At 46.0% G+C, this 21,363-nt stretch overlaps 2 protein-coding genes across 7 annotated transcripts in view; both read right to left on the reverse strand.

Annotated features, from left to right (window-relative positions):
* Window positions 1-21,363, reverse strand: part of TCF12 (transcription factor 12) — a 367,927-nt gene that overhangs the window by 159,239 nt on the left and 187,325 nt on the right. The window lies entirely within an intron of this gene.
* Window positions 592-3,966, reverse strand: LOC133369836 (uncharacterized). The gene is made up of 2 exons (XM_061595506.1): window positions 3,877-3,966; window positions 592-1,876 (listed from the first exon to the last, which is right to left on the reverse strand). The coding sequence occupies exons 1-2, from the start codon at window positions 3,904-3,906 to the stop codon at window positions 1,148-1,150; spliced, it is 759 nt and encodes a 252-aa protein (XP_061451490.1). The 5' UTR covers window positions 3,907-3,966; the 3' UTR covers window positions 592-1,147.

Below are 21,363 nucleotides of genomic sequence, written 5' to 3' on the forward strand. Positions count from 1 at the left end.
AATGGTTGCAGGAATGTAAGGTCTATGCATGCAGTGGAGGCTGGACTACTGAGGCGCAGCCCTCCCAATGAGAATGTCAAGCAATTGTTTAAAAAATCCCTCCCCCACAATCCTCAAAGCCACAGACACTTTCTTGTTCCACACACATATTATACTTCTATTTTAACTCAGAAAAGTTCTGCAGAAATTTCTATCAATCTAGTTCTCTGGCCAATCAGCTCTCTGCATCACTCAGCCAATCCTAATTCAAAAGAGGGCAAAGATGTCCCTCCCCTTGGTCTGCCTGCCTGTCAACCCTCCTAGGAAGACTCCTACTCCATCTGTTGTAGCAAATTAGGGATGAGTCTGGACAGCTTGAGGAACAGCCCAACTTAGTAGCCTTAGCCTATTTTAGTATCATACATTGGTTCTGAACATTCTCAGAGTGGTTTCCTGAAGGCCATAGGTCCTCACACTTGAACCATATTCTTTGCAGGCAACAGGTAGAAGGCGGTTGGTATATTGAGGAAGAGCTTTACAGTTTAGTATATATGGAAGGGGGGACAGAGAGTGACAAAGAATAAAAACAGAAATGAAAAAACTGAACGCTTAATGAGTCTGTCCTGCCCAGGGCGGGAGCCACAAGACGGAGTCGAAGGTGGGAGTAATTCCTGTTTTATTAAACTAATTGATACATCAAAAGCAGAACGCTTCATACAGGTCTCTATGCTAACTCACTCAGGTCCCTAACTAAACTCTACACATGCTCTGTGGCGTATGGAACAAGTTGTCTCAGCACCCAAACCCAGGAGCTGCAGTCTTAAGTAGGAAACGTTTTAGAGCGTAATCCTTCGCAAAACCTCCCTCTGCTCCGTCCTTTTCTCACGGCACCTGGAGCGAGGTGAAGGGGGGTGAGCTTCCATCAACTCATCTGAAGGAACTGGCTCTTTAACAGCAGGCTTGAGGTCAGGGGGCGGGAAAGTGTTTGAAGCATCCTGGAAGCCGCTTGGCAAAGGGGGAGTGAGTACACGCTCCAAAACATCGCCCGACTGCTCTCCTGGCATGTCTAGGGGCTGTGCGCTGTCCTCTTCGGAGGCAGCGCCTTCCGTGGGAATTGGCATGACATGAAACCCACTCCCTTCCCCAAGGTCTTGAGAAGACTCAACAACTACTGGTTCCTCCGCGCCTTCTGACAGCTGGGGAACCTGAAACTCATGCTTTTCCCCTCCCTGGACCTCGCAAAAGAGCTGGGCCTCAACATCATCCCCCCCTCCATGCACTTACTCTGCCTCCCCCGAGGTCTGGGCTTTTCTGGATAAGCTTCATGGAAGTCTCTCACCAAATCCGGGGTGTGCACATCCTCTGCAGTTTCCCACGAATGTTCAGACTGATCATACCCTTTCCAATGAATCAAATACTGGAGGCGCCCTCTGCGCTTCCGTGAGTCCAATATTTGTTCTACCTCGTATTCCTCCTGTCCCTCCACTAGCAGAGGCGGAACTGGCTCGGATCGCAGGCGATGAGGATCAAGAGGATAGTCCACCGTTAGCAGCACCTGGTGAAACACCGGGTATATCTTGAAAGTGGGGGGCAACTTGAGTCTATAAGCCACTGGGTTAATCTGTGCTTCCACCTCGAAAAGTCCTACTCTCCAGTCCTGTAATTTATGGCAACGGCCTGACGTGGGCAAATAACGCATGGATTGCCACATCTTGTCTCCCACTTGTATGGTGGGCCTCTTGACGTTGCTGCTCGGCAGCTCGCTTGTAAACCGCCTTGGCTCACTCCAACTGTTCCTTAAGCAGCTGTTGCATGGCTTGGAGTTCCTGCACAAAGTCTTCTGCGGCCAGGACGGAGGGACTGTCTCAAGGAACCGCAAACGTTCGGGGGTGGTATCCTAGGTTGGCAAAGAAAGGAGTCTGTTGCGTGTGAGAATGCACAACATTATTATACACAAACTCTGCTAAAGGCAAATAGGACACCCAATTATCTTGATGGTAATTTATGTAGCAACGAAGATACTGCTGTAAAACAGCACTCACCCTTTCTGACTGCCCATCTGTTTGGGGGTGATGTGCGGAAGACAGTCATAGCTCACTCTGCAATAAACGTCACAATGCTTGCCAGAAGCGTACTGTAAATTGGGTTCCTCTGTCTGAGACCAAATTGTCTGGCACACCGTGCAGCCGGTACCCCTGCTGCACATACAAACGGGAAGTTTCTTGGGCATTTGGGAGTCCAGAACACGGGATTAAATGTGCCATCTTCGTGAAGGCATCCACCACTACCAATTCGGTAGTTTTCCCTTGGGAAGGAGGGAGATCTGTAATAAAGTCCATGGTAACCATTCGCCAGGGTCCTTGTGGAGTGGGAAGGGGCTCCAACAACCTTGCCGGCCGCCCAGTAGCATGTTTGGTCCTCGTGCAGGTGGGACAAGATCGAACATAATGCTCCACATCTTTTTTCACCCGGGGACACCAGAATTCCCTGGTTACTGCTTGTATAGTGTTAAAGACCCCAAAGTGTCCGGCCGTGGGGGAGTCATGGCATTGGCGTAGTCTACGGACCAACAAATTACGGTACAGATCTCTTATGTTCAATGATGGTAGCAAACTTCTTAAGGATAAAGAGTCTATTGCACTGCACTGGAAAGAGCATTACCACGACCTCCTCAATCATAACTCTATCATGGCTTATGAGGTTTTCTTGCAAATTCCACAACAACAAACTAGAGATGAGCTTGCAGTATCCCCTAATTTGAATGAAGTCAGTAAAGCCATCAATCAAATGAAGAACAACAAACCTAGTGGACCTGATGGGATTCCTGCTGAAGTCTTTAAAGAAGGTGGGCCTGAACTTACACAAAAACTTCATAAGCTCATTGAAAAAATTTGGATGAGGGAGGAGATCCCGGACGACTTTAGGGATGCCATAATTATCACCCTTTAAAGAAGGGTGATAGAACAGATTGCGGGAACTATCGAGGTATCTCTCTTTTTGCTACCGCAGGTAAAATCCCTGCAAGGATCCTCGCAAATCACCTCCTGCCGATCTCAGAGGATGTCATCCCCGAATCTCAAAATGGTTTCCGCCCTTCAAGGGGGGCAGTGGACATGAAAAATGCCGGGAGCAGAATCGACCTTTATATATGGCATTTATTGATCTGACTAAGGCCTTTGACACTGTGAAGTGAACTGCTCTCTGGACCATCCTTCTGAAAACTGGATGCCCTGATGAATTTGTGAATATTCTGCAACTCATTCATGACAACATGACAGCAACAATTTTGGACAACAATGGCTTTCAGAGCAATCCATTCAGAGTCGGATCAGGTGTAAAACAGGGACGCGTCATTGCTCCTACCTTATTTGCTATCTTCATTGCTATGATTCTACACCTTATTGAGGGGAAACTTCCTAATGGTATGGACATCATATATCGAACAGATGAAAAGCTCTTTAATCTCAGTAGGGTGAAAGCAAAAACTAAGGTAATTACAACCTCTGTCGTAGAACTGCAATATGCCGATGATAATGCAGTCTCTGCACATTCAGAAAAAGATCTTCAAACTATCCTAAATGTCTTCGCAGAAGCATATGGAGTGCTTGGGCTCTCACTTAATATTAAAAAAAACCCCAAAGTGCTTCATCAACAGGTGCGAACTAGTCCCTCTGTAGCACCATCAATCCAGTTTAATGGTGTGACGTTGAAGAACGTTGATCACTTCCCCTATCTCAGCAGCCATCTCTCTGTAAAAGCTGACATCGATGCTGAAATTCAACACTGTCTGAGCTCTGCAAGTGCCGCATTCTCCCGAATGAAGCATAGAGTGTTCGAGGACCAAGATATTCGCAGGGAGACAAAAATGCTTATTTACAAAGCCATTGTACCACTGACCTTACTGTACGTCTGTGAAACATGGACCATTTATAAACACCACTCCCAACTTCTTGAAAGATTCCACCAACGCTGCCTCCAGAAAATTCTGCAAATTACTTGGGAAGATAGACGAACTAATGTTAGCGTTTTGGAAGAAGCAAAGACTACCAGTGTTGAAACAATGATCCTTCAACATCAACTCTGCTGGACCAGCCATGTTGTTCGAATGCCTAATCACCGTCTTCCAAAGAAGCTACTTTACTCCCAACTTAAGGATGGAAAATGGAACATCGATGGACGGCAAAGGAGGCTTAAAGATGGTCTTAAAGCAAATCTAAAAAAATGTAACATGAACATCGAGAACTGGGAAGTCTTGGCCCATGAACATCCCAAATGGAGGTCGGCTATTATCAAAGGTGCTGCGGACTTTGAAGAAGCACAAATACAGGGCGAATGGGACAAACGAGCTAAGCGGAAGGCACGTCAAACAAATCCTCATCACGATCATCTTTCATCTGGAAACCTATGTCCTCACTGTGGGAGGCTGTGTGGATCCAGAATTGGCCTCCACAGTCACTTACGGACACACTGTTAAAGACCTTATCTTGGAAGACAATCTTACTCGGCCACAAGTGATCGCCAATGAAAAAAAAATTAAGAACAGTCTTTTACTACCATCCGTTAGTTGGGCATTCAGGTCTTAAAGATAAATGTTTGATAATACATCATACAATGCAAAATCAGGGACAGGCAGACTTGAGATGGATTTTTTAAATTTGCATATTCCTTATTTATCAGTATTACATTTATATTCAATCCACTTTTTCTCCACGGAGCCCAAGATGGCATTCATGTAGGTTAGTTAGGCTGAGAGACAGAGACTGGCAAAAGATCACACAGTAAGTTTCCTGGCTGAGAGGTGATTTTAACTGTCATCTCCATAATCCAAGTCCACTTAAATAGGCTGGGGTAGGGGGGAAATAATATTTGTCCATAGGTCTGGAAATGGATGTGGTCCTTTTTAACATTCTTTTGTGGCAAATTTAAGACTAACCAATTCAAGTTGCAATCCTGCACATACTTACCAAGGAGCAATCCCCATGGAATTCAGCGAGGGCTTATCTCTAAGTAATGTATGGTTATTCTGGCATAAATCCACACTAGAAAATGTGGTAGCAGTGACCCCTTCTGAACCAACATTATCAATAAAACTGCAATGTTCAAGTGCCCACTTTTTCTTTGCAAAGGAGCAGGATAGAGAGAGAATGAGAACCAGGTGGAAGCTACATAATGTGTCTCCCAGCAGAGAAACAACTGTGACTGCAGGGGCCCTTCTGAACCAAAGACAGACATTTTTCAAGTTAGTTAGGTGCTATTTGTAAAACTGCAATGTTTAAGTGTCTACAGTGACTTTGCGAGGGAGGAGGACGGACAGAAAATCAGAACAACTTGGGCACACCCCCATGACTTCTTAGTAACCCCACCATGTTAAGTAGGCACCAGCCACCACTGTATACACACCTCCCATATCCTATCCAGTCCTCTCTCTGACACTGTCTGGACCAGAATCAATCAGTTCCAATTAAAAGAATTTAGACTCACAAACAGGAAATTAGAAGGGCCATTTGCCTCCAGCACTGGAGAGTCCACCACCTTCCTAAGTAATTGTTTCCACTGTCATACTGCTCTAGCAGTTAGGACGTTTTTCCTAACTGTTCAGCTGAAATCTGGCTTCCTGTAATTTGAGCCCATTATTACATCTCCTGCATTCTGGGATGATCGATCAAAGATCCTAGTCCTCCTCTGTGACAACCTTTCAAGTACTTGAAGAGTGCTATCATATCTCCCCTCAGTCCAATCTTCTCTTCTCAATGTAAACATCCCCAGTTCTTCTCTTAGGGCTTTGTATCCAGTCCCCTCATCATCCTTGTTGCCCCCCTCTGAACCTGTTCCAGTTTGTCTGCATCCTTCTTAAAGTGTCCAAAACTGGATGCAGTTCTCAAGATGGGGCCTAACCAGTGCTGAATAGAGGGGAACTAGTACTTCATGCAGTTTGGAAACCATCCTTCTGTTAATGCAGTCTAAAATAACATTTCCCTGTTTTGCAGCCACATCACACTAATGGCTTGCTCATATTCAGCTTGTGATCAACAACAATTCCAAGATCCTTCTTGCATGTAGTATTGCTGAGCCAGGTATCCCTCATCTTATAACTGTGCATTTCATTTCTTTTTCCTACATGTAGAACTTTGCACTTACCCCTATTAAATTTCATTCTGTTCGTTTTCAGCCCAATGCTCCAGCCTATCAAGATCCCTTTCTACTTTGTTTCTGTCGTCCAGGTTATTCACTATCACTCCCAATGTTTGTATCATCTGCAAATCTGATAAGCATTCCCTGCACCTCCTCATCCAAGTCATTAATAAAAATGTTGAAGAACAGTGGGCCCAGAACCAAGCCTTGTGGTACTCCGCTTGTTACCTCCCCACAGTTTGAGAAGGAACCACTGATAAGCACTTTTTGACTACAATTCTGTAGCCAACTATGGATCCACCTGATAAGTTGTTCCATTCAGCCCACATTTAGCTAGCTTACTAATCAGAATATCAAGGGGTACCATGTCAAAAGCTTTTCTGAAGTTGAGATATATTATGTCCACAGTATTCCCACAGTCTACCAGGGAGGTTACCTGATCCAAAAATGAGATAAGATTATTCTGGCAGGATTTATTCTTGATAAATCTGTGCTGGCTTCTAGTAATCACTGCCTTGTGTTCAAGGTGTTTACAGATTGACTATAATCTGCTTCAGAATTTTCCCAGGGATTGATGTCAGGCTAACTGGTATGTAGTTCCCAGGTTCCTCCTTTTTAACCCTTCTCCAGTTCACCCAACCTCTACAATTTCGCGAAGGTAACAGACATTGGTTCTGAGAGTTCTTCAGTCAGTTCCTTTAATACTCTGGGATGCAGTTCCTCAGGCTCTGCATATGTTGTGTTTTACCTGTGGTCTCTCCCTCTGTTGTATTTTTAAGATAGTTTATTGTATTTTGACATTGTGATTTTAAGTTGCTATAAGCTACCCTGAATGGTAGATAGGTGCTAGAAGGGAGACAGAAATGTCTGTATGAATAAAATTAGGAAGAGCTTCTTGATGGCACAATCTGTTTGATAGTGGAACAGACTGCCTTGAAAGTTGGCAGACTCTTATTAAATATTTTCAAGTAGAAGCTGGATGGTCACCTATCAGGGATGCTGTAGCAGAGGGTTTTCTGGATTCCCAGGGGCATGGACTAGATGATTTTAAGATACCTTCCAACTCTAGGATTGTAGGGAAGAAGTAGCATCCGTGTAAACAGGTTTCAGAGAATCATACTGTTAGTAAAGTATTACTCACTGAAAAAGAAACTTTATAACTTCCAAGTTTATAACTTCAACATATCTGTCATGAAACTGAAAAAGTTACGTTATCTACTACATCGTATCAGTTGTGTCAGTACTATGATGGCAGTATATGAACCATTAGTTAGGATCCAAAACATCATTAGAACATGAAAAACAATACAGAACTATAGTTACCATTCTTCTTAACACTGGCAAAGAGAACTTCTTTTTTTAACTCGGCCGTTTCCCTTCTCCCAATACATTAAGTTTTTATTCTTCATTTTATTTCCAGACCACCCTTAATCTGATGGTCACAGAGTAGTATACACAATATCAAATCTTACAAAAAATAAAATATGCATTCGATATTAAAACATCATATACATATTATAAATCATATTGTGGATTATGTTAGAAATTAGTATTTTTATCAAAAGGTAAATAACATCACAATAGTTTTAAAGAAAAATTGGGGGCACAATTTACTTGCACGATGGGCAGAGCACCTGGCATGAAGGATCCAAACAGGGCTCAGTGGAGCCCCATTTCCACACATGCCCACCACACACATCTTGTCTACATGTCTCCACAAGCAGCAAAATAGAATGTTAGTAGGAATGGGGCCCCACCCATCTCCCCATCCAGTTCTCTCTCTAACTCTGTTTAAAGTTACTTGTGCACTGGGTAGGAGTAACTTGCCAGGCATGAAACAGTAGATTTAAATATTTAAAATTACAAAGCACCCCATCAGCAAATCTTTTTAACAGATACTTCTGACTCTTTCCTCTAGGGTATGCCTTCCTTGGCACTTAGGAAAAGCCAGACAAATGAAGTGTAGCACAGAACTTCTAAACCATCAAGCACTGCACGCCTGCCAATGTTTGTCCCCTAGAGCACCGTTCTTCAACCTTGGGTCCCAAGATGTTGTTGGACTACAACTCCCATTATGCTTGGCCATTAGCTAAGTTGGCTAGGGTTGATGGGAGTTGTAATCTGACAACATCTGTTGACCCAAGGTTGAAGAACAGTGCCCTAGAGTTACACTCACTCAGCTCATTGGCTTCTATTAATATCCCACAATGTATGATTCTGCTCCCTCCAGCCAGTGAAAGCAAGAGCAACTTAAAAGTCCATGGTCAAACATGAGATTACACCAAATGTTACAGAGCTTTGCTCACAAAAACAGGCGTATCTATCATGTTAGAAAGGCAAGACTATGATTATTAAAACTGAGTTATAATTAAAAAAACACGGTTCTGAGCCAAGGTGTTTGATACTCGTCACACCTACCCACTCACCTTCTGCCCTGTATTCCTTATTTCTATCAACAATAAGAGTGACCTCACTTCATTTTGCAGACTTCTAAAATCTACCCGATGTATAAACAAGGCAACTACTATTAGACCACCCATAATGCTATTAACTATTGAGGAAGGACTGTGGCTCAGGGTAGCACATCCGCTTTGCATGCAGAAGGTCCCAGCTTCACTCCCAGGCATCTCTAGCCTCTGCTGGTCAGTGTAGACGGTACTGAGTGAGATGAACCAATAGTCTAGCTCAGTGTGAAAAGGCAGCTTTTCCCATCTTCCTAAGTAAACACCACAAGAGTGAGTGAGTGAGTGAGTGAGTGTGTGTGTGCGCGCACGCGCGCAAAGGGACAAGAAACAACTTTTGCCTCAGTAAGGGAAAAGCCAATCTAGATAGAATTACTTCTGTCATCAGCCTCTTTTCTGAAGACTTTCAAGAGCATTCCCCCTTGAGCTCTTCTCTGTTTGTCCTCAAGCTAATTCCCAACACCTGCTACCCATTTCACCCAAGGATGTCTTTGCAGATTAACTTCAGGGGTCACTTCCAAATTCAGAAACACCGTCCCTCCCAGCAAGAATCTTCCATTTTCCCACATATATGTATTTGGTGCTATAGTCGAAACTTACCTCTACACTGGCACGCTCTTAAATTTAAGAGATCAGAAGCAGGTCACAGGATTATTCAATTATTCCACCTAGTACCATCCCTCTTAAGTGCCAGTTCCCTACAATGACCTTCTCCATGATATAGCATCATATCAGCATCAACATTAACCATACTAACCAGTATTTCTCAACCAGGATTTGAAACCTTGGCTACAGGGAATCTTGATTAGCATTAATAGCATTGATTAGCAACATTAATAAATGTTAATGTTGAGTGCCAATGTAATGCTTACCACTGTTAAAGCTTGTGAGACAGAGGACCATATCCATTTATACACCCATTTAGCAGAATGTATAAAAATAAAAGTATGGAGATGCAAACAGTGTGTGAAAAAGTATTTGCCCCGTCAGATTTTCTGCATTGTTGAATATTTTTCACATTGAATTCTGTCAGATCATTTTGTGGGGTGTAGTAATATATAGACAGAGTAGGAAAGAGAAAATGACACCAAAGTTTGGTGCTTGTTTAATTTGTTTGGTGTGCTAGGCAATCTTCAGGTTTGAAAAACTTATTGCCTCCCTCTGGCATATGCTGGGGGGTAAAGAAAGGCCGGGGAAGGAACTGGCAATCCCACCCCATATATACAGTCTGCCTAGTAAACGTTGCAAGATGTCACCCTAAGAGTCGGACGATTCGCACTACAAGTGTGGGGACAACTTTACCTTTAGTTAAATCAACCCAATGAAAGGTATTATTAGGGCCAGGTGTTTGAATACCTCAGTAAACAATCAGGCCTGATTTGAGCCAGCCCTTGGCCCTTGCCAACTTTGGCCCTTGCCATCAGATTGAAGTTGCCAGCACACAGGGTCCAAAGCTACATCATGCCACGATCAAAAGAAATTCCTGAACACCTCTGGAAAACAGTTGTTGATGTATATCAGTCTGGAAAGGGTTACAAAGCCATTTCTAAGGCTCTGGGACTCCACCGAACCACAATCACAGCCATATTGACCAAATGAAGAAGGTTTGGGACAGTAGTGACTCTTCCTAGGAGTGGTTGTCCTACTAAAATCCCTCTAAGAGCAAGGCATAAAATCATCCAGGAAGTCACGAAGGACCCTAGAACAACATCCAAGGATCTGTAAGCCTCTCTCACCTCAGCTAAGGGTTCATGATTCCACCATCAGAAAGACACTGTGCAAACATGAGATTCATGGCAGAGCAGCAAGGCGGAAACCACTGCTCACTAAGAAGATCATGAATGCTCATCTAGTGTTTGCCAAAAAGCACCTGGATGATCCTCAAGAGTTCTGGAACAATGTTCTATGGACAGATGAGTCAAAGATAGAACTTTTTTGGCGACATGGGCCCCATTATGTCTGGCAAAAACCAAACACTGCATTCCACATGAAGAACCTCATACCAACAGTCAAGCATGGTGGTGGCAGAATCATGGTTTGGGGATGCTTTGCTGCATCAGGACCTGGACAACTTGCCATCATTGAAGGAACCATGAATTCTGCTTTGTATCAGAGAATTCTACAGGAGAATGTCAGGCCATCTGTCTGTCAGCTGAAGCTGAAGAGCAGCTGGGTCATGTAGCAAGACAATGATCTGAAACACACAACCAAGTTTACATCAGAGTGGTTGAAGAACAAGAAATTTAAAGTTCTGGAATGGCCTAGTCAAAGTTCCAGACCTAAACCCTATTGAGATGTTGTGGCAGGATGTGAAAGGAGCAGTTCTTGCTCAAAAACCCACAAATGTCATTGAGCTAAAGCGGTTCTGCAGGGAGGAGTGGGCCAAAATTCCACCACAGCGCTGTGAGAGACTGATCAAAAATTACAGGAAGTGTTTGGTTGCAGTCATTGCTGCTGAAAGTGGCGTAATCAGGTTTAGAGTTTAAGGGGGCAATTACTTTTTCACACGGGAGCACTGGGTGTTGCTTAACTTTCTTTAATAAATAAATGAAATAAGTATCTAAATTTTCTGTTTGTTCACTCAAGTTTCCTTTTCTCTAATATTATGTTCTGGTTCAAGATCTGATAACATTCAGTGCCAAAAATATGCAACCATGCAAAAAATCAGACAGGAGGCAAATACTTTTTCACGGCACTGTATATGAAAAAATAAACTTCTCGGTCAGTGGAGGAGTGGAGCACACAGGAATAGGTTAACTCTTCTGGAGGCCGGGTCAGCACTATAACACAAAAGGTTAGCTGGTGGCCAGCCGAAGGAGAGGAACCTTCTCCCGTTCTCCAGTTTTTCACTATGCCTTCAATGAGCAACAGAGTCAGCCTATTCCTCCTGGGTCCCCATAAGGGATTCAGGAACAGTTTTATCTATTTTTGCTGCTCTTCTCAGAGAGTTTATCATCATCAACTGCAGTCAAAGCGCACAGACTTATGCATCTCTTCTGTCACTTCCCGCCCTCACTGAATAGCCAGACTGGAGGGAGGAAGAGAGGGACTGTTCTTTCCGAAGAGGCGCTGGAAGCAGCGGAGGCCGGGATCTGTCTCGTGCCACCCCACTGTCCTTTATCCAACGCTCTTTCACGTCCCAAGGAGAGGGAAGCTTTCAGGAGCTTTTTAAGACCTTGGAGGAGCAGAGATTGGTCTTTTGCTATCCAAGGCGTTTTGTTGATTCAAAAAACCCCTGGGGAAACGGGCCACGGCTAAGCATGGTTGGCCTCGTGCCGCATTGTTCTCAGGTAAAGCCACTAAGCTTTCTTTTTCTAATTGCAGGGGGGGGGGGCAGCTCCAGCCCCAGACTTTTTCCCTCTTCAGCTGGGATTTTTAACCATGCCTGAAGGAAGAGACAGCCCTTCCCATGCCTCTGCAGAGGAAGATGAGTCCCTGAGTGGGGGGGAATCTACATTTCAATTAGACAATCCATTAGTCACCCTGGCCTCAGTGGTGGGAAGCATGCTAGACTCCCCACCTGAAAGGGGGGGGAAGAGAGGGGAAGATACACATGTGGCTCCTGCAGGAAAAAAAAGTGTGCCAAATCTCACCATCTAGGTAAGCCTTCTACCTCTTCAGCCGTATTGGCCTGGTTTAACAATGCCATGATGAAGGAGGCAGGGGCTCCCTTAGCCAAGCGTTGGGCCCGTGCACATAGGGGGGAAAAAGGCTCCAAGCGCTCCAGGGCACGATGCCATGATTTCTTCTCATTTTCCTCCTCCTCCTCCTCCTCCTGGGAGGCCAGCCCAGTTAGAGAAAGGGGAAAGAGTAAAAAAGGGACTCCTTACAGAAGCCTAAATCACACAAAGATAAAAACACAAGATGCTCCAGCTCTGGGTTCCTACCTGACCACCTTTCCCCTAGCCCAGGCTCCTGGGGGGAAGACGCTCCTCCGTCATCTGCTGCATCAGACTCAGAAAAGTAAGAAGGGGAACTCTCAGGGGAGGATTCCCCTATGCCATCCCCAGTGCATAACAGGCTGTATTCTCCTGACTCCTATCCTATTTTGATTTCTTAGGCTATGGCCTGCCTGCAGTTAGAACCCCCTAAGGAAACTCCTCAGGAGGGGAAACAGGGATCTTCAGACGTCTTCCCCAGGTCAGGAGATCAGAAGGTGGTCATTCCCTTTCCAAAATTCTTCAAGGACATTGTTAAGGAAGAATGGGATCATCCAGCCAAATCCAAAGCTCCTTATGCTCTATCCAAAAAACTATAGGGGAGGCAACAAACACGCGCACAGAAAGCATCTGCATTGGCCGTGAGAGCTTCAGCAGCCAACTCCTTCCTGGCATACGCTGTGGTAAAGTGGGCTAAAGCGCTACTATCAGAAGTGCCTCCCGATACCAGACATGTCAGGGAGGGGCTGCACAAACTGGTAAAAAACCGCTGAATTCCTAGCAGATTCCTCCTTAGATAGCCTACAGTACTCAGCAAGAGCTCTTGGATATGGAGTGGTAGTAAGACGCAATATATGGCTGAAACAGTGGGAAGTGGACCATCACTCCAAAGCCAGTCTTGCAGCTCTGCCCTACTCAGGTGGGCAGCTTTCTGGCAAGTCTCTAGAGCGCCACCTGGTGGAGACCAAGGATTAAAACGAAGGCCCTTCCGCTCCCAGGAAGGATGACAAATCCCTAAGAAGGCTTCACTCTGTAAGCCGCCCTGAGTTCCAGTTTGGAAAAAGGGCGGGGTAAAAATAAAGTTTCAATTCAATTCAATTCAATTCACATTCCGTTCATCCCAAGGGCTATCCAACTACCTACAGGACTATACATCAATTCTGGGGGCCCTGGAACTCTTCCTGGAATTCCTCCCGCCAGCGCACCCATTCCACACCCTCCAGTGGCAGGGTAGGCAACAAACATTGTCAAAACCCCAAGCCCAATGTCAAGCAAAGCCATGCATGACACCAGGACAGACCAGGTGGGGGGAAGACTTCAATTTTTTGCACATCCCTGGGCGGCCTCCACCTCAGACAAATGGATACTGAGCACCATTCTGTCTGGCTACTCCCTAGAGTTTACTGTAGAGTTTACTCCCTAGTTACTGTAAACCACCCTAGTTACTGTAAACCGCCCAGAGAGCTTCGGCTATGGGGCGGTATACAGATACAATCAATCAATCAATCAATCAATCAATCGAGTTTGCCACCATCCCAAAAGACAGATGGAGGACAGCCCCTCCATCTCGTCAGCTGGAGAAGCGGCAGAGAACCCTGGATGTCATTTCTCACTTCCTTGAGATAGGCGGCAGAGAACCCGTGCCAGAGCATCAGCGGTCCTCAGGAGTCTTCTCTGTGTTCTCTACAGTTCCTAAATGCAGTGGCAATTACCGTGCCATCTTGGATTTAAAATTCTTGAATCGCTTCCTGTGGACAAAGAAGTTCAAGATGGAGACGCTCAGGTCTACTACGGAAGCCATTCAACCTGGGGACTTCCTGGGATCTATAGATCTCACAGTGGCGTACCTGCATGTCCCCATTCTTCAGCAGCAAAGACATTTCCTCCACTTTGCGCATGGCCACCACCAGTTTCAATACAGGGCCATGCCCTTCGGCCTTGCCTCGGCCCTGCGGGTGTTCATCAAAATAATGGTAGCAGTAGTGGCCCACCTTCGCACTCAGGGTGTCCACGTATACCCTTACCTGGACAACCTTCTGGTGAAGGACTCTTCAGCAACAGTGGCACAACAGGATCTCCAGACTACCATCCAGTGTCTGGAGAACCACAGCTTCACCATCAACAAGGCCAAGAGCCATCTGATACCCACCCAGCACCTTCAACATCTGGGAGTGGTCATCGACACAGCTCAAAGCAAGCTCTTCCTGTCCACCAATCACACGGAGAAGCTCCTGCACCAGCTGCACACATGCCTACAAGGCAGCCAGGCTCCTCTGATGGAACTGGCTCAGCTGCATGGCTCCATGATAACAGCCATAGACTCAGCGCTGTGAGCACGCTTCCACTCAAGAGCCCTGCAGTGGCTGCTGCTCCCATATCAGGATCAGATCACCTCACGCCAGAACTGGCTCATCACCCTCCCGAGGCATGTGCGGGGGTCCCTCCAGTGGTGGGGACGTTTACCTCATCTGAAGAAAGGCCTTTCCCTCAGAACTCCAACAGTCTCAATAGTCACCACAGATGTGAGCCTGTATGAATGGGGGGCGACCTGTTGCTCCAGCATTGCACCAGGGAAGTGGTCAGTGCAGGAGCAGTGCCAGTCAATCAACTGGTTGGAGCTCAGAGCAATCTGACTAGCACTCCAGCAGTTCTTACCTCTTATTTATCAGACTCATGTGCTAGTATGCACCAACAACATCACAGCCAAATCACGTTTGCAAACAAGGGGGCACAAAATCACGCCCTCTTCAGAGGGAGACCAACCTGCTGCTCCAGTGGGCAGAAAGGCACCTGGCTTCCATTTTGGCCATACATCTTCAGGGGATCCTGAACACACAAGCTGACTGGCTGATCTGGCAACAAGTCCACCAGGGAAGATGGGCCCTTCACCTGGACGTGTTCCTAGAGATCACTCGGAAGTGGGGGCTCCCATGCATGGACTTGTTTGCCTCATCGGTGAATGCCGGACCAGTGCATGGCACAAGGCTGGGATCCACACGCCCAGGACATAGACGCCGTCAGCCCCTTGGCCTCAGGGACTCCTCTACGCCTTCCTGCCTCTAACTCTTCTGTCCAGGCTGCTGCACAGAATCAGAGTTCTCCAGGCCCAGGTGATAGTGGTGGCTCCACACTGGCCACGGAGACCGTGGTTTTCCGACCTAGTGGACCTCAGCTCCAGTCCGCCGTGGCATCTTCCTCCAGACCGGATCTCCTCTCACAAGGACCCATCCTTCACCCAGACCCAGAGTGGCTCCAGCTTCACGCTTGGAGGCTGAGTGGCAGTGGCGAAGAGGGGCTGTCTGAGACGGTTGTTTTCACCATTCTGGCTTCTTGCAAGCAATCCACCAGAGAATTTATGACCTCACATGGAAGGCGTTCAACAGGTGGTATACACGCAGTTACCTGCAATGGAATGCCACATTCACACCATTCTTACTTCCTGCAAGACGGTCTGGACCAGGGGCTAGCCCCCAACACGCTCAAGAGACAGGCGGCGGCCCTAGGCAGTGTGTTTCTGATGGTGGGGGGCCATTCCATTTCCTCTCACCCTTGGGTCAAACGCTTTCTCTGAGGGGCAACCCTGCTGTCACCTCCAGTGCAGCACAGGTTTTCCTCCTGGGATCTTTCATTAGTCCTTAGAACTGTCTCACAACATCCATTTGAACCGGCACGTTCAATAACAATCAAGGACCTCATCCTCAAGACAGTTTTTCTGGTGGCAATCACCTCAGCCTGGAGGGTGGGGGAACTGGGGGCCCTCTCTATCCGGGAGGAGCTGTGCATTTTTCGCCCGGACAAGGTGGTTCTTCGCCCTGATCCCAGTTTTCTACCAAAGGTCAATTCCTTGTTCCACAGGGGACAGGACATTTCTCTACCCAACTTCTGCCCCAACTCAGTCCATCACAGGGAGAAGAAGTGGCACAAACTCAATGTCAGGCGGGCACTTCAGATCTACCTGGACCGTACAGAACCATTCAGGAGGTCTGAGGCCCTGTTCGTGTCTTTTAAACAAGGGGCACAGGAATTAAAGGTGTCCAGATCCACCATCAGCCACTGGGTGAGGGATTGCGTAGTTAAGGCCTATCAGGCAAAAGGGAGAGCTCCCCCTCCAGGGATCACTGCACACTCAGTTAGAGGGGCTGTCACCACAGCGGCGCTCCGCTGGAGGACATCTGCAAAGCCGCCACCTGGGCTTACCCATTCACTTTCATCAAACACTACAAGCTGGATAAATTTGCTTCTGTGGAAGCTGCCTTCGGCAGAAGGGTTCTACAGAGGGTGGTGGCCTAGGTTTGCTCCCACCCAAGAATGTAAGGGGAGTCACTGCTCAGGTACATCCCATTCCTGTCTGCTTCACTCCTCCGCTGACTGAGAACGGAAAGCTGGACTTACCGTGAAGTGTCCTTCTGGTCAGCGGAGAGTGGAGCAGACAACCCCACCCTGCAGCAAAACCTAGGCCGTGGGGTGGGGAGGGCACCTTTCCAGAAACCCTCTGGTGACCACTGGTCGCTCACCCTCTGGATAGAGTAGTAAGGGCTCCCTTCATCCCTTCCTGGCACTCTGTGCTGATTTGTTAACACTTGTTCTTATTCTATCCTCTGTTGCAGTTTCAAGTTCATGTAGGTGGAGTGGCCGGCTGCTCAGTACTCTGTTTTTTACAGCTGTGTCGCAACTGGAGAATGGGAGAAGGTTCCTCCCCTTCGGCCGGCCATCAGCTAAACTTTTGTGTTATAGTGCTGACCCTGCCTCCAGGAGAGTTAACCCATTCCTGTCTGCTCCACTCTCCGCTGACCAGAAGAACAGTATGTCCAACTTTCCATTCACACCATAAACAGCAGTCTCACACAGAACACAGAATTAATGTTTTGAATTAACAGTGCTGTAGTATTCCTTTTATAACCCCTTTTTTCAGCCATACAATTTTGCTTTGGATAATACCTTTGTCTCAAATGCAAGGGCCAAAAAAACTAACTAAAAATTGTGATATTCATATAACTATAAAGCACGGAATGTTTTAAACCAAGCTGGTGGAGATAGTCTTAGATGTGGTGTTGGAGACCCCTTTCAAAGAAGTGTTGAGGGGCTTCAATACCCATGCCAATGCTGCCTAAAATGAGTCAGCTGAGGACTTCATAGCCTCCATGACATCCAGGGGGCTGTCTCAGTACATCGCACAACCCATGTGGCTGGCCATTCCCTCAACCTGGTTTTTGCCACAGACAGGATTGGTAATACTCACTTCATTGCGGGCTCGTTGTGAGTCCATTGTCAAGGACAGATCACTCACTGATGAGATTTGAGTTACTCAAACATTCTACAGGGTGGGGGAACCACTGAGATGGTCTGGCAACTTAAACTTAGAGTATCTGATGAATTCCTGAATGCTCTGGGCGATTTTCCAATTGACATGGTTCACACTGTCGAAACTGGTGCCTCACAATGGAATGGTAAGATGCGTAGAACCATTGACACAATTGCTCCTGAATGTCCTCACCATTGATGTAAAGTGCCTTAATACTCCCATGTGCTATGAATGGAGTGCCAATGGCTAGAGTGCAGGTGGTATAACTCTCAGTCTGATCCTGACCGAACATGGCTGAGAGCGCGTAATCACACCTACCATGTGGTGGTGGTGGCGGCAGCGAAGAAAGCTAACATCTCTGCCACAAACTGCATCCACAAACAGCTTTTTGATACAACTTTTTCAAGTGGTGAATGAACTTCTGTCATCTGACCAGGACAGTATTGCTGTGATACCCTAGGAAATCTGCTGTGACAATTTTTGGTCTACTTTAGGGATAAAATGCAAAGATTCAGACATGATTGAACATCACAGAGCAAGTCAGATAGAGGGAGATTGTCTGTTTGGGGTAGGGTTGCGCTCTCCTTGAAGGAGCAGATCCATAGCATGGGGTACTTCTGGATCCAACATTGTCACAAGACGATCAGGTGGCTTTGGTGGCCTGTGTAAAGAAAGTTTGGTTTTGCTAATAACGATGGTTCTGTGGCAAGGAATTGAGGGGAAAACATCTTGCTTGTCAGTTCTCACAGCTGCATCCAGTTAATTAAGCAGTCAGTGAGAACACATGCTTATCAGCTTCAGACTAATACCTCAAGGCCACAGGCCTGAGAAGGCTGGAGAAACTATGTGACTATTAGATTTGAAAGCTCTAGAAGCCTTCATCATCAGGAAGCTCTCTGATTGGCTAATTAATTCCTGGCTGTTGTTGGGCTTTTCCTCATAAAAGTAGAGTTGAGAGTTTGGCCTAAGGCTTAAGGATTTGGCTTGATACTAATGCTCAAGGTTCAATGCTTGATACTTGTCCCTGATGTTGGGGATCCATCTTCCTAATGCTCTCCGGGCCATACATCTCTGGGAGAGATGTGGAACCATGAAATTACTCTGCCTGTCTTCTTATAGTCTGTGAATATAGAATAGGTTGAACAGCTTTGTTATTTTTGTTCTGTGATTGAACTTTTTGCATTTTACCTAACCTTCTGAATGTTTGGTTTAAGGAATGCTTCTGCACCTATGTTTTTGCAGACTACCTTTTATTTACCAGTATATGTTCATTGCTGGGGAATTTAGGCTCTGAATCCAGCACCGTGGCCATTTAGCCACAACCTGAGATATAATTGGGTATTTTTGCCTTAGGCTCCAGGACAAGGAGTGAAGTTTGGATCTTGTCCCTTGAAATCCTGGGCTGGTCTACTTTTCTGGTACTTTCGGTTTCCCTTTGGCCCAGAGTGGGAGACCAGGTTAAGGGGTGGTGGCAGTCTACCTTCATTACAGGGTTAGCATTTGGCTTAACTCAACCCTGTTAAGGGAGGCACAAGTTGGAGAGGGGTGTTGACCCAGCAGTTCTTTACAGCTAGAAGTGCCTATTTCCAGCTACAGCCACTTTTGGACAGAGATGACTTGGCAGCTGTACTCCATGCTCTGGTAACTTCCAGAGTAGAGTATTGCAACACACTCTTTGTAGGGCTACATTTGAAGATGGAAACTTCAACTTCATCTGGCTCAGAATGCACAGCCAGGGGTTCACGTAACTTCTATTCTAAAACAACTTCACTGGTTGCCAGTTCATTTCTAGCCCAAATATTTACATTAGTGTTTAAATGACTTAAGACCCCAAATATCTGAAACACCACCTCATTCCCTACAGACCAGCTCAGGTGTTAAGACTGGCAGAGTTTGGTAGTTCTGCTGCCCTCACAGGTTCAGAGTGTGGTGGCCCATGACAGGGCATTCTCTGTGGCAGCTCCTAATCTGTGGAATTCTTTCCCCACAGAGGGTGCATCTTGATTGTACAGCTTTTATTGATGTTGAAGATGCATCTCTTTGTCCTGGTAGTTCACAACCCAGATGTTTTTTTAGGACCTACTCATTACTGATTATAAATGGTTTTAATTTAATGTTGTATTTTCATATTGTTGTAACCCACCCTAGAATCTTATGGTGAAGGGCAGGTAAGAAAGCAAATCAATCAATATATGTTCTAAGGAGGAGTGGAAAACCTGTGACCATCCAGACATTATAAGCCAGCAACATCTAGAGAGTCAAATGTTCCCAATCCCATTCGAAGGCAGTTTTTGCAAACCTAATGCCCTGTAGATATTCTAGACTAAAACTCTCCAGAAGATTTCCTAGCTTCTACAAGTCTGAGTGCCACATTCATAGGAAAGTGGAGAAGAGATTCTAAAGGCTTGTTGTGCTTGTCTGCATACTGAATAAGACAGATTAACAGAAGCTCATTCAGGTAGAAGGAACTTTTTGTCCCCTTGATTACATATCTTGGCATTGCAAGATTCTCTTTCATATGTATGCCGTTCAATCCTGACTTCAGGGTCAGAGATCTTACCAAGAAGTTGTGGAGATATTAATAGATGTGAATGTCCTTCCCCTTCCCCTTGATGTGTGCATCATCAAACTGTAGGGAAGGGGTGATATTAAAGTCATCTGGGCAAGTGACATGTGGGTTTATGGAGGCAGGCTTTTATTACATCACTATTATGGACCTGAGATTCCCACCTTAAAGCACTTCACTAATTTTATTAAGGCTCTTGAGATCCAGAATGATACATATCCCACCATCCCTTTAAGGAATAGGAATGAATATAGAGAACACTCCACACAAAGTTCTTGTGCTGCAACTGATAGTATAGCTCGAAATCTGAAGTAGGTAATCTATAGCTTCCATTACATGCAGGTAATGAGCACAGTGGGGAGGAGAGCCTGGCTGGGAGTCCAGAGTCTGCGAGTTCAAATCCCCACTCGTGTCTCCTGGGTGTAAAGGGCCAGCTAAAGTTCACCCCCACAGGGAGTGGCTCAGGGGTTATGTGCCCTGCCACCTGTGCAGCCGTGGGCAAGCTCCATAGTCCCAAGGAGCCCAGTTGCTCCCCCAGCTGGCAGTTGCGGACAAGGTAGGGGCTCGCTTGTGCAGCTATGGCAAGCTGAGCAGGCCCTGGCCAGCTGAGGAGGACTAGCCTCAGAGGGAGGCAATGGTAAACCACCTCTGAATACTGCTTACCATGAAATCCCTATTCATAGGGTCGCCACAAGTCGGGATCAACTTGAAGGCAGTCCATGCATCCATAATGTAATGTAATCTTGGTGTGGGTAGAAATCAGTCAATAGGAAGGCATCAAAATGCTACCATATACCCCGTCCTTTCCATTTCTAGGACTCATTAATCTGACATTATATCATGACAAATTATAAAGAGCTGTAAACACACACACGGTGGAAGACAGGGAGGAGGTACCCTAGCTGTGTTGGCTGAAGGGTTTCTTCAAATGCTTGGCAGGATCTTGGAAAGAAATTGGCATTGTTCTCAGTACCCAGGATTCTTCCACCTACGAGTAATCTGAGGAACTAGAAGTTCCCTGTCAAGAGGTTACTCAAACTAATCCAGGGGAAGTTAACCTACTTTAGAGAAATGGCTGACTGTCAATGCAGCCCTCAGGCTGAAAAACATTAGCCACCCTTGCTATAAATTCACTACTGGTCTATGGAGAGGTTGACTGAGCTAGAAGTAAAACAGGCCTGACAAAGATGTAGGAAGCTATGAAAACACGTAATAATGTAGCACTTGCTTCAAAATACTGTTTTCGAGTGAACTCTTCTCACC

The sequence above is a fragment of the Rhineura floridana genome, chromosome 14 (assembly GCF_030035675.1).
Source record: "Rhineura floridana isolate rRhiFlo1 chromosome 14, rRhiFlo1.hap2, whole genome shotgun sequence".
NCBI classification, from domain to species: domain Eukaryota; kingdom Metazoa; phylum Chordata; class Lepidosauria; order Squamata; family Rhineuridae; genus Rhineura; species Rhineura floridana.